Raw genomic sequence first — 15,493 nt, forward strand, 5'->3', positions numbered from 1 at the left:
GGAGGCTCCCACCTCATCAGAGTCTCCCTGGCACCGCACTCCCCCACCGCCCAGTGCACAGCAGAGAACGCGCGGGCTCCAGGTCCGGGAGCCGCCAGGACCAAGCAACCCTCGAAGGAGCATGTGATACGGCCTGCAGAGGGCACCAGGGGGCGGGGCCAGGGGCGAAGGGAGGGGCGAATAAAGGGGCGGGGCCGAGGGACTGGGATGCCGGAAGAACTTTCGCGCGGGGACTGGGAGTTCCCCACCTTCCTTCCGGCTTCCAATTCTTACGGGTTCTAAGAGTTCGTGGGCTGGCTTCTTCCGAAACTTCTATGAGCCCCCCGCCGCCCCTGCTCTCCTCCCCGAAGCCCGCCGCCCCGCAAGCATGCATTACCTATTGCCACGGTCACGGTCGCCGTCACAGGCACCCTCAACCCCACCCCCCTGGCCTGCCCGCCGGCCCTCTTTCTCCTTCACCCGCACCTGCACGCAAGCTTCCCCGGGCCGCAGGTGCGGACGACGGCGGAATTCCACGCCCCGCAGAGGCCCTCCAGCTCTAGAGAGGGGAAAGGGAGCTCTGCCGCCTAAGGCTTCCAGGCTGATGTCCCAAGGTGCGTCGGAACCCCGAGGCACCGATCGGCAGGGCGTTGATGGCCCTGGAGGCTAGGCTTAGGCCGGCCCTGGCCAAGGCGCATCTTTTGCTTCCCTCATCAAGTCCTAAGGAGGGGTGGAATTCTCACTTTGGGGTCTCGCTTGTGCTGCACCGCTGATTCTCCACCTCTCTGCAAAGAACCTCTAGACTAGAATCCCTGACGACTTTAGAAGCACAGGTGTTAATTCTGTTGAATGCTGAGTCGCCCTGCTTAAAAAAAAAAAAAAAAAGACCAGGGCAGGGGGAGTCAGCTGAGTTTTCTTGAATAATTACGGTTAAAATTGAGGCAAGAATGGAAGGTCAGTCAATGGCCGCGAGGTAGATGCCTTAGAGTCCACAAGTCATCCGCTTATCATTCATACTCTACTTTAGAACCTCTTCCACTTTGTGGGTTTGTTTCAGTTGAAATTCGTTTCCATAGAACTTAAGTTGCTATCTGTTACTGAAAGGACACCTGAGGGCCCACAGATGGGGCTCACCCCAAGGATAGGAGCCCATGATTTCTAAGCAGACTTGGGTTGAACTACCAAGAAGTACAAAGCAAGTTTCCTACTTGCCCTGAGGGAGGGTCAGTGTGACAGAAACTAACTCAGTGACTCTTTAACCAAGTGTGCCCTCCTTTTCTTTTTCCAGGTTGTGCCCTCCTTTTCTTTTTCCAGGTTGTGCCCTTTTAGCCAAGAAGCATGGAGGTAATTCATGGCCAGCCCTACTACTGTAGGGAGCTTGAAGGAGCTGACATACTGTCAGACACCTTTTACTCTAATGAATTGCACACTCCACTACAAACGGCTACTCGCCCAACTGCCTCAGAGGACAGGTAAAACAAAGACTGGATAATGCAAACAATTATAAAAGGTTTTAATATATTACTGTATTTTTGTTTTGTGAGAAAAAGCATTTAAGGTTATGGACCTCTTCTGTGTATCACAGCACCGGGAAGGCATAATAGGACAATGAACTAAACTTTGAAGTGTCCATATCTATTAGTAACTTGGCAAGAAGTAAAAAGTTAAGTGTATATTTTTAAAAGGCAAACATCAAATTCATCTACTGCATTCTAGAACTCTAGAATGATCTGTTTCTTCATTTTGAATTAATTTTGTTTCTTTGTTTCTGGCTGTGCTGAGGCTTCATTATGTGTGGGCTTTTCTCTAATTGCAGAGAATGGGGGCTACTCTCTAGTTGCGATGCTGAGGCTTCTCATTGCAGTGGCTTCTTTTGCATGGCCTCTAGGGTGGGAGGGCTCAGCAGCTGTGGCTCTTGGACTCTACAGAGTACCGGCTCAGTAGTTGCGGCGAACAGGCTTAGTTGCTTCTCAGCATGTGGGGTCTTCCTGGACCAGAGATTAAACTTGTGTCTCCTGAATTGGCAGGCAGATGCTTTACCACTGAACCACCAGGGAAGCCCTATGAATTAATGTTTGAATCGAACTTTATAAAGAGTAGTATGTGTGTTAGTTGCTCAGTCATGTCCAACTCTTTGCACCCCTATGGACTGTAGCTCGCCAGGCTCCTCTGTCTATGGAATTCTCCAGGCAAGGATACTGGAGTGATTGCCATTCCCTTCTCCAGGGCATCCTCCTGACCTAGGGAGTGAACCTGGGTCTCCTGCACTGCAGGCAGATTCTTTACCATCTGAGCCACCAGAGAAGCCCAAAGAGTAGCATAGTAGGTTCTTATAATTCTCTAACACCATCTGCTCAAAAATACTCCCAGAACCTGCTATTCAGACTTTATTTATGCTCTACCAAGTTTTCTGTAATGCACTGCAGATTGTGTTTAAAATGTCATCTAACATATGTGAAAGTGAAAGTGAAGTCGCTCAGTTGCGACCCTGTGGACTGTAGCCTACCAGGCTTCTCTGTCCATGGGATTCTCCAGGCAAGAATACTGGAGTGGGTTACCATTTCCTTCTCCAGGGGATCTTCCCGACCCAGGAATCGAACTCGGGTCTCCCGCATTGGAGGCAGAGGCTTTAACCTCTGAGCCACCATGAGGATTTAACATATGTGAGTGATTACTGTGTGTTGGCACTGTATCAAATGTTTTACTAATGTGGTAATTCTTTTAATCCTTACAACAGCCCTATGAGATAAATACTATTATTATCCCCATTTTATGTATGAAGGAACAGAGTACAAGCAAGTAATTTTCCAAGATATTAGTGCCAGCTTTACTGTATTGTATCAATATTTATTTGAATCATTTTTAGGAAAGAAAAAAATCCTCAAAATCATGGGTGAGAAATAATAACCTGTGTAATTGTTTTCTTGCTTTTGCTTGTTTTATAATTTCACATTGTCAAATCTCTCATTTAAGAAGTCTTTCTCATGTAAGAAGGTAGTCAAAAGAGTTAGACATGACAGAAATGACTGAGCACACACACACGTTATCTTTATAATAGCAACCCCTCAAGAGACTGAAGATTCTTTTGACTGTCTGAGTTCTTTTTGCCAGATGAACACTCATTTTCAACAGACTTTACTCTTCTTTCTTCCTGTGTCAAGACTTTCACTGTCTAGATCAGACTTCCACAGATCTATTCCAATTTGTAAACATACTCTTTATATGAAAAAAAATAAAAAGAAAGCTTTTTCTCCCAATTAAAAACTAGCACACAAGAAAAAAGAAAAAAAGATATAAAGAAAAAAATTTTAACTGAAAAAAAAAAAAACCTGACATTTCTGTATGAATAACTTGGAAATCATGAAAATCCAAAAATAAAATAAATTTTCCATTTTTCCAATGGAAGAAAAAATGAAATTAAAGCACAGGAAGAAAACTTTCTGTACTTCCTTTATCCAAAAACAGTAACCACTGTTAATATTTTAATATGTCTCCTCCATTTTTTTAATTTGAAGATTCCATTCAACATATTTTTTGTAAACTGCTGTTTTTTACTTAATGCAAAGAAATATGTTCATATTTGTGGGAAAGTGTGTTCAGTTCACATCTACAGACTCATTCCTTGGTGCACCTGCTTTGTTATCTGCTCAGCTCCAAGGACCATAAGCTCAGACAGGGCTTTCCTGGAACCAGAGGAAACTCTTAGCAGATCGTGTGTGATATGGGGATAGGCAGTGGTCCCTGGATCAAAAGCAGCAGTGTGAGGTTTTATGTTTGGCCAAAAGGGATCTGAGTAGGAATTTAACGCTGCTGTATCTGATGGAACTCACTGTGCCTGCAAAAGCACTCACAGAGGCATTTAACTGAAATGTTGATAACCTCTACCTAAATGGTCCTATGGTTTGGTTAGTAATTGGCTCCAAAACCCTTAAACAGACTTGAAATCTAAGAGAAATGTCAGAGAAAATATTGCTTTTCATTGCTGTTTTCAGTCACTCATTCATGTCTGACTCTGAGACCCCCATGGACTACAGCACACCAGGCTTCCCTGTCCTTCACAATCTCCTGGAGCTTGCTTAGACTCATATCCATTGAGTCACTGATGCCAACCAACCATCTCATCCTCTATTGTCCCCTTCTCCTCCTGCCTTCAGTCTTTGCCAGCATCAGGGTTTTTTCCTATGAGTAGGCTCTTTGCATCAGGTGACCAAAGTATTGGAGCTACACCTTCAGCATCAGTCCTTCCAATGAATATTCAGTGTTGATTTCCTTTAGGATTGACTGGTTTGATCTTGCAGTCCATGGGACTCTCAAGAGTCTTCTCTAACACCACAGTTCAAAAGCATCAGTTCTTCAATGTTCAGCCTTCTGATGGTCCAACGCTTACATCCATATGTGACTACTGGAAAAACCATAGCTTTGACTATATGGACCTTTGTTGGCAAAGTAATGTCTCTGCTTTTTAATATGCTGTCTTTGTTGGTCATAACTTTTCTTCCAAGGAGCAAGCGTCTTAATTTCATGGCTGCAGTCACCATCTGCAGTGATTTTGGAGCCCAAGAAAATAAAGTCTGTCACTGTTTCCATTGTTTCCCCATCCGTTTGCCATGAAGTGATGGGGCCAGATGCCATGACCTTAAGTTTTCTGAACGTTGAGTTTTAAGCCAGTTTTTTCCTTTTCCTCTTTCACCATTATCAAGAGGCTCTTGCTTGCTTGGTCCTCTTTGCTTTCTGCCACAAGGGTGGTGTCATCTGCATATCTGAGGTTATTGATATTTCTCCCAGCAATCTTGATTCCAGCTTGTGCTTCATCCAATCCAGCATTTCTCATGATGTACTCTACATATAACAAGGTGAAAATATACAGCCTTGATGTACTCCTTTCCCAGTTTGGAACCAGTCCATTGTTCCATGTCTGATTCTAACTGTTGCTTCTTGACCTGCATACTGGTTTCACAGGAGGCTGCTAAGTTGGTCTTCTTTTGCCATCTTTTTAAGAATTTTCCACAGTTTATTGTGATCCACACAGTCAAAGGCTTTAGCATAGTCAATGAAGCAGAAGTACATCTTTTTCTGGAATTCTCTTGATTTTTCTATGATCCAGTGGATGTTGGCAATTTGATCTCTGGTTCTTCTGACTTTTCTAAATCCAGCTTGAACGTCTGGGAGTTCTCGGTTCATGTACTGTTGGAGAATTTGAGCATTACCTTGCTAGCATGTGAAATACATGCAATAGTGCGGTAGTTTGAACATTCTTTCACAATGCCCTTCTTTGGGATTGGAAAGAAAACTGACCTTTTCCAGTCCTGTGGCCTTGGCTGTTTTCCGAATTTGCTGGCATATTGAGTGCAGCACTTTCACAGCCTCATCTTTTAGGATTTGAAATAGCTCAGCTGGAATTCCATCAGCTCCACTAGCTTTGTTTGTAGTGATACTTCCTAAGGCCCACTTGACTTCACACTCCAGGATGTCTGGCTTTAGGTGAGCGATCACACCATCGTGGTTATCTGGGTCATTAATATTTTTTTGTGTATAGTTTCTTTAACTGACTACAAAATTAAACACAGCATATACTCAATTACCTATAAATATAATAAGGTATTATTTGAAGCAGTATCTAGGTACAACCATGTTCCTAGTTCCTAATAAATAAAATTTGCTTTTCACTTTATTCCATGTGAGGTTTTTCCTTTCTCTTAGTCCCCAAATGGGAAAACCAGGATGATCCTATATTCTCAGAACCTCCCCTCCCATTTAACTCCCTTTTAAATAGTACCTGGGCACCTTACAGAAATAGAAGTTCTCTTTTCTCTCAGTAGTATTCCTCAACTTCTCTAGAAGGTATCATCAGGGCAACATTGGTAACTCTACCCTATCCACACTGAGGCTTACTTCTTCCAAACCAGGTTCAGGGTATATGGCTCCCAACTCAAACCTCAAGGTATCTCAAAAACAGAACAAAACAATGAAGAACAAAAATCTGCTGGATTTTAGGGATTACTCTTCATAATGGTAAGGATGAATACAAGTCATAATGTATTAGCTCTCGGCAGCTTAATTTTCTAAGTGTGGCTGTATTAAAGGGGTGGCTTTTTAAATATTATAATGCATTTTGAATTAACTCGGCAATTTAAAAAGGTATGAAAAATTGTTTCCTCTCATCCACCTTTTTTTTTTTCTTTCCAGAATAGGCAGCACAGTCTAAATCAGGTGTTACCCACCACTAGTCTGGTATCTGGGCACATCAAAATAACACGACAAGTGTTCTGAAAATACAGATCCCCAGGCTCTGTCTTTGGGCTTCCCCAGTGGCTCAGCGGTAAAGAATCCACCTGCAGTGCAGGAGATGCAGTAGACAAGGGTTTGATCCCTGAGTCAGGAAGCTCCCCTGGAGAAGGAAATGGCAACCCAGCAACCCACTCCAGTAGTCTTGTCCAGAGAATCTCGTGGACAGAGGAGCCCAGAAAGCTGCAGTCCAAAGTGTCACAAGGAGTCAGACGCCACTAAAGTGTCTTAGCCTGCACTCAAGCTCTATCTGTAGAGACTCTGACTCACTGGGTCTGGGTTGGATCTAGGGGATCTGCATTTTTAGTAGTTTTTCAGCTTGTTTTGAGAATCACTGGCCCAGCAGAAAGCACTGAAACACAACATGAAAACCAGGATTGCGGTCTGGCTTACCCAGTGACCAAGGGCAAGTTAATCTTTGCACATCAGTTACTTTCTTCACTGGTATGTTTTGGGACAATTATATTAATCACTATTATGTATGATTACTTGATTTCCTTAAAAAATATTAATAAGTAAGTGGCATTCTTTTGTGTTTTTTCCATTGAAAATTTAACACTGGCAGGTACAGATACTCAAAATCACAGATGCCTACCTCCTTTTTCCATTCAGCTGACATCTCCTTCCTAGTCCATTAGGAAGATAAATATCAGTTAAGGAAGTGTCTTGAGAATTGCTTAAGATTTAATTACAAGTTCCATTTTATTTCTGTGTTCGTCCCATTGCTTTCTGATTCCTGAGGTTTGGGGGTTTGTTTGTTGTTTTGTGTTTAACTGTTAGCTTCCTGTAAAAAAATAAGCATATGTTTGTTCTAGCCTTTCCTTTAATCATGCCTTCCAATCGTTATTGGCTAAATTCAGTCCCCCAGATCAAAATCCTATAAGGTGACTCCAAAGAAAGATATTGGTTCATCTACAGGGAACATATCTTTCTCTTAAATGAGTAAACATTAATTTTATGTGGCTACAGATTTCAGCACTAATAATATGTTGTTATTTGCTTAGGAGATATGTATTATTTAAGCTATAAAATTATTTAATACTGAAACTTTAATAGTTCATTTAATTAGTTCCTTCTGTAAATTCTGTTAATATTAAGCTAAGGGGTAGGGATATGAGACCCTACAATGAAAGAGAAATATGACTTCTTTATGCTTTGCCTTTTATTTTAAATGGTTTCCTGCAACTTACTGGTTTTAGATGAATGCCAACCCAAATGATTGATTAACATATTCCACTGGCTCATCTTCCTAGGCTAGTGTAATATATGAGGGTCAGATGCTGAGAAATTGACTCATCTAATTTAAATGTAACTTTTAAAAACTTAGATATTAAAGCTTAGGTTGCCATTAATCAAATGTATTGAAATATTTTTCACTTGTCATGCCCCCACCCTGTGTCTGTTGATTATAGTCATAGATCATAGCTCAGAGGTCTGAGAGTGGAATATCTGCATCCCTTCTCCAGTACCACAAATCAGCGGACACCAGATTCTCCTTGACTAGCTGGTGCAAGGGGTGGCAGACTTCTTCCTTAAAGGACCAGATAGTAAATACTTAAGGTTCTATAGTCTCTGTCAAGGGCTTCTCTGGTGGCTCAGATGGTAAGAAATCTGCCTACAATCCGGGAGACCCTGGCTGACCTAGAGGATTCCATGGACAGAGGAGCCTGGCAGGCTACAGTCCATGGGGTTGCAAAGAGTCAGACACGACTGAGCAACTAACACTTTCACTTTTTTCACTTTCAGTCTCTGTCGAACTACTCAGCTCTGCTGTTGTAGCAGAAAAACAGCCATAGACAATAGCCAGTATACAAATGAATGGTCATGGGTGTATTCCAATAAAATTTTACTTATGAAAACAGCAGTAGGTTGGATTTGGCCTGTGGGTCATAGTTTGCCAACCCCTATGTAGTGACTTTGAGATAATACATTCCATGTATGACAGTCCCAAGTGTTAGTTCTTCTTTCAGCAAATTTGTGCAGGAGGTTAACACTAAGCCAGTGCATGGGTGCAGATAAGAAAGTGGCTCCACTGTCCACATCTGTATCTCTGAGTTCCCTTCCCGTGTTTCTAACTGGGTCCACGTTGCTCAGAAGGTATCGTCCAAAGGGCCCATGAGATCATGCAGGGTGTTACCCTTGTCTTCCTCACTTGCTTCCCCTCTCAAGCAGCTCTTCTCTACTGTGCCTCAAATTTCAATATTCTGTATCAGCTCTTCTCATATAGCCCAAAATTCAGCTGTCTTTTCAGCCCTTAAGATTCAGCTAAATTCCACTCAAATCTTTATTCCATACATTCTGGTAACCCAAAGCCTTCCTCAAAATGTACCGAAATTCCCAGGATGGGGTGGGGATGGCCGTAACTGACTTTGGGTACCTGACTCCACGTATTCTGCTTCTGTTCAACAACATTTTGACCCAGATGTGAAACAGTCATTTTTTAGTTTCCTCCAGAGAGCTCATCCACACAGAGCATTTGTGAGCCTGGTAAATTTCACTGATCAGGTAAGGGCCTGAAGGAAGAATCACATCATACCATAAATATATAACTAAAAGTTCCTTATAAGCTATAGCTTCTGTATTTAAAAGTTCTTTATCCCAGCTACCATCAGAGTTCCCCCAATGGCTTGCACTGACTGTGATCCCTGAGCATCCTGCTGGTCTCTTTTCTTCCTCTCCCTCTACTTCCCTTTCCCCTCATCTTCCTCTCTCAAGAGGGAAACACCAAATCCTTTCCATTGCTGAGCAGCTTAATAAATCTTGGGTTGCTTGAGTCCTTATCAACACCTGTACTTGCAGAGTCTCTGTCTCTTTTCCAAGTGGCCGAACAAAATAATTGATCAAACAAGCAAGTCTTGCCCAAGAAGGATTCTGGAGCCAACACTGTCAGGAATTTTCAGTTCCATAACCTTTCAACCCTCGAGGCCTTCTTCCATGATATTGCCCCTGCTTAGAGTCCTCCCTCTCTTGCACCCAGAAAAGTCCTACTCATCCTTTAGAACTCATCCTAGACAGGGATTCACCCAAGAATCCTACCTCCAGAAGGGAATCCTGTTGGGCTTGCATATATATGAATAGGGGGTATGCTATCTATCTCTGACCACTTAAATTCAAGTTCAAGTCATGGGCAAGTGCAAATTTGGGGAGAAAATGAGAGAGCTGGTTTTTCCTGACTCACCTTTAACATGAGAGGGCAGTCTTTTAGGGTCCCAGTTTACGGTAGGGATGGCTTCCTTTAGATTCCTCACCTGGCTGATTTCTGTGCTTCTCCACCTGCAATGTCCTTAAAGCTAAAACGAAATCTGTCAGAATTAGCACTGCCTTAAGGGCAAAAGTGGCTTCTGTGCTTGTTTACCTTTCCAGATTCCTATTTCCCCTCTTTCGGAACCCTGGGGTCTCTTTCTGTCTTGTTAACAATGAGTTGCTTTTAAGAAGATGCTTTTCTTTTCAACATTTTGTGTTGTTTGCTCAAGGAAAATCGAAGCAGTCTAATAAAAATAGAATTAAACTTCTCCAAAAAAAATTTGACTCAAAGTTCAGTGGGTCCCCTTTCTAAAATTATCATGTTATTGTCTGCTCTCAAGGAAAACCAACTAGTCAGTAAGTATTTATTGAGCATATATTTGCAAGGCACAGTGCCATATCCTGGGGATTCCATGGTGAGTGTGCCAGAGTCTTGCCTGCAGTGACCTGTCCTCTTTGTTGTGCTGTGGAAACTGTGATGAATCATTGTTCTTTGTTCTCTAGAACATTGTGCTGTTCATTTCTTGGTGACAGATTACTGCTTTATTATAAGAGGATGTAACTTAAGAAAAGCCAGGTAGAAGAGGTACATAGGGCAAGGTATGTGGATTGGGGCACTGAACTTCCATGAAGTCTGAGGGCCCCACTCTCCCCCGACCGCCACCTCCACATGGTCACCAACCCCAAAGCTCTTTTTCCAGCATTTAAATTTATTTTTAGTGGTATGGTTAGTCTAAATAATTGACTGCCATTAGTGGAAACTGGAAGACCTGAAATCCTTCCTAATTAGGATACAGGTCTTTAGCCAGATTAAGAGTTTTGTGAGGGCTTTTCCCTAGCCTAAAGTTTTCATATTGTGTAATAAGTAGCAGTCCAGGAAACAAATCAGTCTCTTTGGCCTTTTTCATTTGCTCAGGCATGCAATTCATTTCACAGACATCCATTGAGTACTTCCTGTGAAGCATTTTTACAACAGTGAATATGTGTCCTGGCCCTTCATTCCCTTGTTGAGAAAGAGCAGAGAAAGTCATCTGAACTACCAGTTTTTAAGATGAGACTAGCCCTACCAGCCAATTTAGGAAATTTCCGTGTCTTCAACCTACCAAATGGTATAGTTGTAAAGGGTGGAACAATTGGAGAACTATTTTCTATGGAAGGTAATTTGTTGAATAGGTCAGTACTTCTAAAGTTTAGCATGCAAAGGAATCATCTGGAGGGCTTGTTTCAAACAGATTACAGCTTAAAGGGGTGGGATGGGGAGAGGAAAGGGAGGCTCAGGAGGGAGGGGAGATATATATATATATATATATATATATAAAATTGTGACTGATTCACACTGTTGTATGGCAGAAACCAATGCAGCATGGTAAAGCAATTTTCCTCCAATTAAAAAATAAAGAAAAACAGATTATAGGACTCAACACCTCACTGCACCCACTAATTCTGATTCCTGGATCTGGGATGGAGCCAGAGAATTTGTATTTCTAACAAGGTCCTTCTCACTCTAGCTTACTTCCACATTGTAGAAGTGCTAACAAGCTCTCTGAAATCTCTCTTACAAGAGCATTAGTCCCATTCATGACTGCTCCTCCTGACCTAGTCACTTCCTGAAGATCCCACCTTTTTAATATCGTCACATTGGACATTAGGATTTAAATACATAAGTTTGGGGGCAGGAAGGACACAAACATTCAGACCCTAGCATTCCACTCTGAACCCATTAATATTTCAAAAATCTCTTTTTATGCAGGTATCAGACATTAAGACAGTCACTCCAACGATGTAGGCTTCCATGGGGCGCTGAAAGGGAATATGGAGGGATGATACCCATTTCGCTCCCTGAGGAACACAGGCCGAAATGTGAACCTCCTAGAGTCATGGGCAAAGGACATCAGCATTATGGATTTGGTGGAGAAATCTGGCCAAGGTAAATAAACTTTCAGTCCCTCACATAGAGGTCATTGTTATTCAGTTTTCTGTATTTCTATTGTGAGTCCTTTGTTAAATTAAATCTACTTCTAAACTTTTATTATTTATGAAAAGATACAGATGGGAACACTAATTATATAATTTCTAATTGTGAAGTCAGTAAAAAATATAAATATCTTTGCTCTCCTTAGAGATGTTTATGTGATCAAAAAATTTGATTAATCTAATCCCCTTACTAATCATATTTTATCTAAAACTAAGTAACATTCCTTAGAGAGATTAATTTTTTTGGCTTGAGCAAATAGATGGCCTAATTTCTACAAATGTTGTTGACTTTTGAATTCTATTTTTTTAAAACCATCTATAGTCATTAGGATCTAATGGGCATTGTTTTCAAGTATTAAAATATTTCAATCATCATTTATGTCTTAAAGTTACCCTTTCAGCAAATTTATTCAAAGGCCAGTTAAATCTGAAGATAAAGCACACACACAGAAAATCTGAGCAGTAAATTAAATGTCACAACATTAACTACTAAGTATGAAATTTATTCAAAACAAAATCCATTGAAGCTTCTCCACACAGAGCCCGCTAACTCCTATTTTATCTAACAATCCTGGCTACCTAGTTTACTGACAATCTAGCTAACTAGTTTTTTATTCTAAAGCAGTTAAATAAATAGGCCACAGCTAAAGAGGAAAACAATACCAATAGAGACATGCGGTAGCCTTATGAAAGCCTCAGTAAAGTAATAAAAAGCAGACAAATGAAAAGTCCAATTGGAAAGATGCAAATATTGACACAATGAAGATAGGACCTCAAGTTCATCAGTTCATTCAACAAATTTGTTTAAGCCCCCACTCTCGTGGAACTTACTTTATAATATAATATGGATTTTTAATATCTTAGTAAAGTGGAAATTGTTATCCTGGTTTTACAATAGAGACCCAAGAGGCTCAGTACCTTTCCTTGGGTCAGACAATATGAAGTTTCAGAATGGGGATTTGAATCTGGGTTTATTTAACTCCATAGTCCACATTCTTTTCATTTGTTCATTCATTCACTCATTCCAGCCATTCATTTATTCAGTCATTTGAATATAGCAAGCATTGTTGAGATTAAGGTATAGCTCCTCATGGAGTTTATAGTTCTGGTCCCCAGAATTTGTATATTAAAAAATGTACAATATTCTAAAAGACTTAGAAGTATATTCAGAATTATAGTGTGTAAAAAGAAAGCAAAAGACTAGCTTCTTATGAGAAAGAAGTCTTAGTGTCTTATGGAATGCAGCCCTAGGATACTTGGGAAAGGAAATATTTGTTCCAATTAGAATGTTAATCACTCCTGACTCAGAAATGCAGGTTAATATATTCGGTTCTTGTCACACCCTTTTGTGTTAAACGTTATCATTTTTATCATTTAAATTTTATCATTATCATATTTATCTCTTAAAAATATTTCAAGTTCCCTTGCCCTCAGCCCGCAGGAATTTATTACCTGGTATGTGTGTGTGTGTGTGTGTGTGTATTAGTCGCTCAACCATGTCTGACTCTTTGTGATCCCATGGACTGTAGCCCACCAGGCTCCTCTGTCCATGGAATTCTCCAGGCCAGAATACTGGAGTGAGTTGCCATTTCCTTTCCAGGGGATCTTCCTGACCCAGGGATCAAACCCAGGTCTCCTGTATTACAGACAGATTCTTTTCACTGTCTGAGCCATGTGGGAAGCCTTTACCTGGTGGAGCAAACCCAAATTTTGTTCCTGAAAGATTTCTAAGCTTCCCTTGGGGCTTCCCTGGTGGCTCAGTGGTAAAGAATCTGCCTGCCAGTGCAGGAGACACGAGTTTGATCCCTGATCAGGGAAGATCTCATGTGACAAGGAGGAACTAAGCCCATGGGCCACAACTGAGCCTGTGCTCTAGAACCTGGAAGCCCCAAGTACTGAAGCCCACATGCCCGAGAGTCTGTGCTGTGAGACAAGAAAAGCGACTGCAATGAGAAGCCTGCACACCACAACCAGAGAGTAGCCCCACACAACAAAGACCCAACACAGCAAAATAAATAAGTAAATCTTAAAAAACAAAACAAAAAAAATTAAGCTGTTAGCGATTCTGCCTTGCGCAGCTACTACTCTGTTCTATGAATTTTATGCCACTGGGAGCTATGTTGCTGCTGCTGCTGCTGCTAAGTCGTTTCAGTGGTGTCCAACTCTGTGCAACCCCAGAGACCTCAGCCCACCAGGCTCCCCCATCCCTGGGATTCTCCAGGCAAGAACACTGGAGTGGGTTGCCATTTCCTTCTCCAGTGCATGAAAATGAAAAGTGAGATTGAAGTCGCTTAGTCTTGTACGACTCTTTGTGACCCCATGGGCTGCAGCCTACCAGGCTCCTCCGTCCATAGGATTTTCCAGGCAAGAGAACTGGAGTGGGGTGCCATTGCCTTCTCCAGGGAGCTATGTTAGGAGGTGTCTAAAAGATACTCCCGGTTCTAGAAATACTCCTTTTCCCCAGCATGGTATAGTGGCAGTCCTGTTGCCCTTCACATTTAGGATCTATAATCCCAGCCTACTTGGAATAATTCTTCCTTGCCTGTTTTCTCCAGAGTCATAAGGAGCCCCAGATTACATCATCAGTTCAGCTTCCAGTTCAGTGGGACCATTGTTCTGTTGTCTGGTGGTAGTATTTCTCCCTTAACCTCTAAATGAGCAAAGCTCAAGGTGGCTGGGGAGGAAGTAAAAATTTTCTCAAGTGTAATAAAAACCGTGAGGGGCATCACTCCCACTTCCCCTCGTACTTTTTAGACCATGTATTCTGGTTACAGAGAAAAGTATTTATTGATCACCAGTTCAGAGCATGTGCCACACTCTTCAGGACAACACTGAGCCATAGCTGAGTCATCAATAGTCTATTCCAGCATTCTGTAAATATGACAAGGCCAGTGAATCTTTTCAATTCAACCAGTGCCTTATTTCTTTTTGTGATTAATTGTCAAGAGTATTACTTAGTGAGGGTTAGTCTTACCCCACAAGAATGCTCACCAACAGAATCTCACAACTGAGGATGTTCTCAATTAGGTAGATACTCTGTGGGCATCCGTCAGGCTTTCTCCAGTCACCCGGTGGCTTCATAAACTAAATAACCCTTGACTAATAGTACTCTCGCCTGGAAAATCCCATGGATGGAGGAGCCTGGTAGGCTGCAGCCCATGGGGTTGTGAAGAGTCGGACACGACTGAGCAACTTCCCTTTCACTTTTCACTTTCATGTATTGGAGAAGGAAATGGCAACCCATTCCAGTGTTCTTGCCTGGAGAATCCCAGGGATGGGGGAGCCTGGTGGGCTGCCGTCTATGGGGTCACACAGAGCTGGACACGACTGAAGTGACTTAGCAGTAGCAGTAGCAATATACTCTTAGTCAAGAGTAATACTGTTTAAGATATCATGTAGTGAATAAGGCATTTAGTTACATTCCATTGATGATGTAACTGGCAGCAATGTAGTGAGGAGGAAAGGGAAATCCTTAGTTAGAGGTTCCTGTGAGAATAAGTCATCTTTCATGATGCAGGGGTTTAATGTAGTCAACCACCCACCAGGTGGGTGACTAGTACACCCAGGGAGATTTTTCTCTATGAATTACTTAGGATTGGTAGGTAACTTCTTCTGGTAAACTCAAATGTAGCCAGGCCAGTTATGATGAAGGGGAGTTTCATGTTGCTGAGTTCATACATGAGAACTTCTGTTCCTGCCCCTGTAATAATTTAGTTTATGAAGGCACTGAGAAAGCACCAGGTGACTGGAGAAAGCCTGACGGATGCCCACAAAGTATCTACCTAATTGAGAACATCCTCAGTTGTGAGATTCTGTTGGTGAGCATTCTTGTGGGGTAAGAATAACCCTCACACTCTAGGACCAATCTCAAAGACTGAGAAAGCGAGTATTTTGGAGTCTACATTGGGTAGATGAGATGTAGGATGGGTGTTCAAAAGAAACTGAGTTCAGCAGTACAGTATATATTAGAATATCACAAGCGCCAAGAATGAAGGCCATGGTAACTATGGAC

At 41.9% G+C, this 15,493-nt stretch overlaps 1 protein-coding gene across 1 annotated transcript in view; it reads left to right on the plus strand.

Moving 5' to 3' along the window:
* The first annotated feature begins 315 nt into the window (after positions 1–315).
* CUNH7orf31 (chromosome unknown C7orf31 homolog) overlaps positions 316–15,493 on the plus strand; it is a 41,880-nt gene continuing 26,702 nt past the window's right edge. The window contains exons 1-3 of the mRNA XM_040259759.1: positions 316–593; positions 1,294–1,451; positions 11,258–11,434. Of these exons, the coding sequence (XP_040115693.1) occupies positions 1,318–1,451; positions 11,258–11,434 (311 nt within the window). The 5' untranslated portion in view covers positions 316–593; positions 1,294–1,317. The remainder of the gene's footprint in view (positions 594–1,293; positions 1,452–11,257; positions 11,435–15,493) is intronic.

The sequence above is a fragment of the Oryx dammah genome, unplaced genomic scaffold (assembly GCF_014754425.2).
Source record: "Oryx dammah isolate SB20612 unplaced genomic scaffold, SCBI_Odam_1.1 HiC_scaffold_18, whole genome shotgun sequence".
Classification (NCBI taxonomy): domain Eukaryota; kingdom Metazoa; phylum Chordata; class Mammalia; order Artiodactyla; family Bovidae; genus Oryx; species Oryx dammah.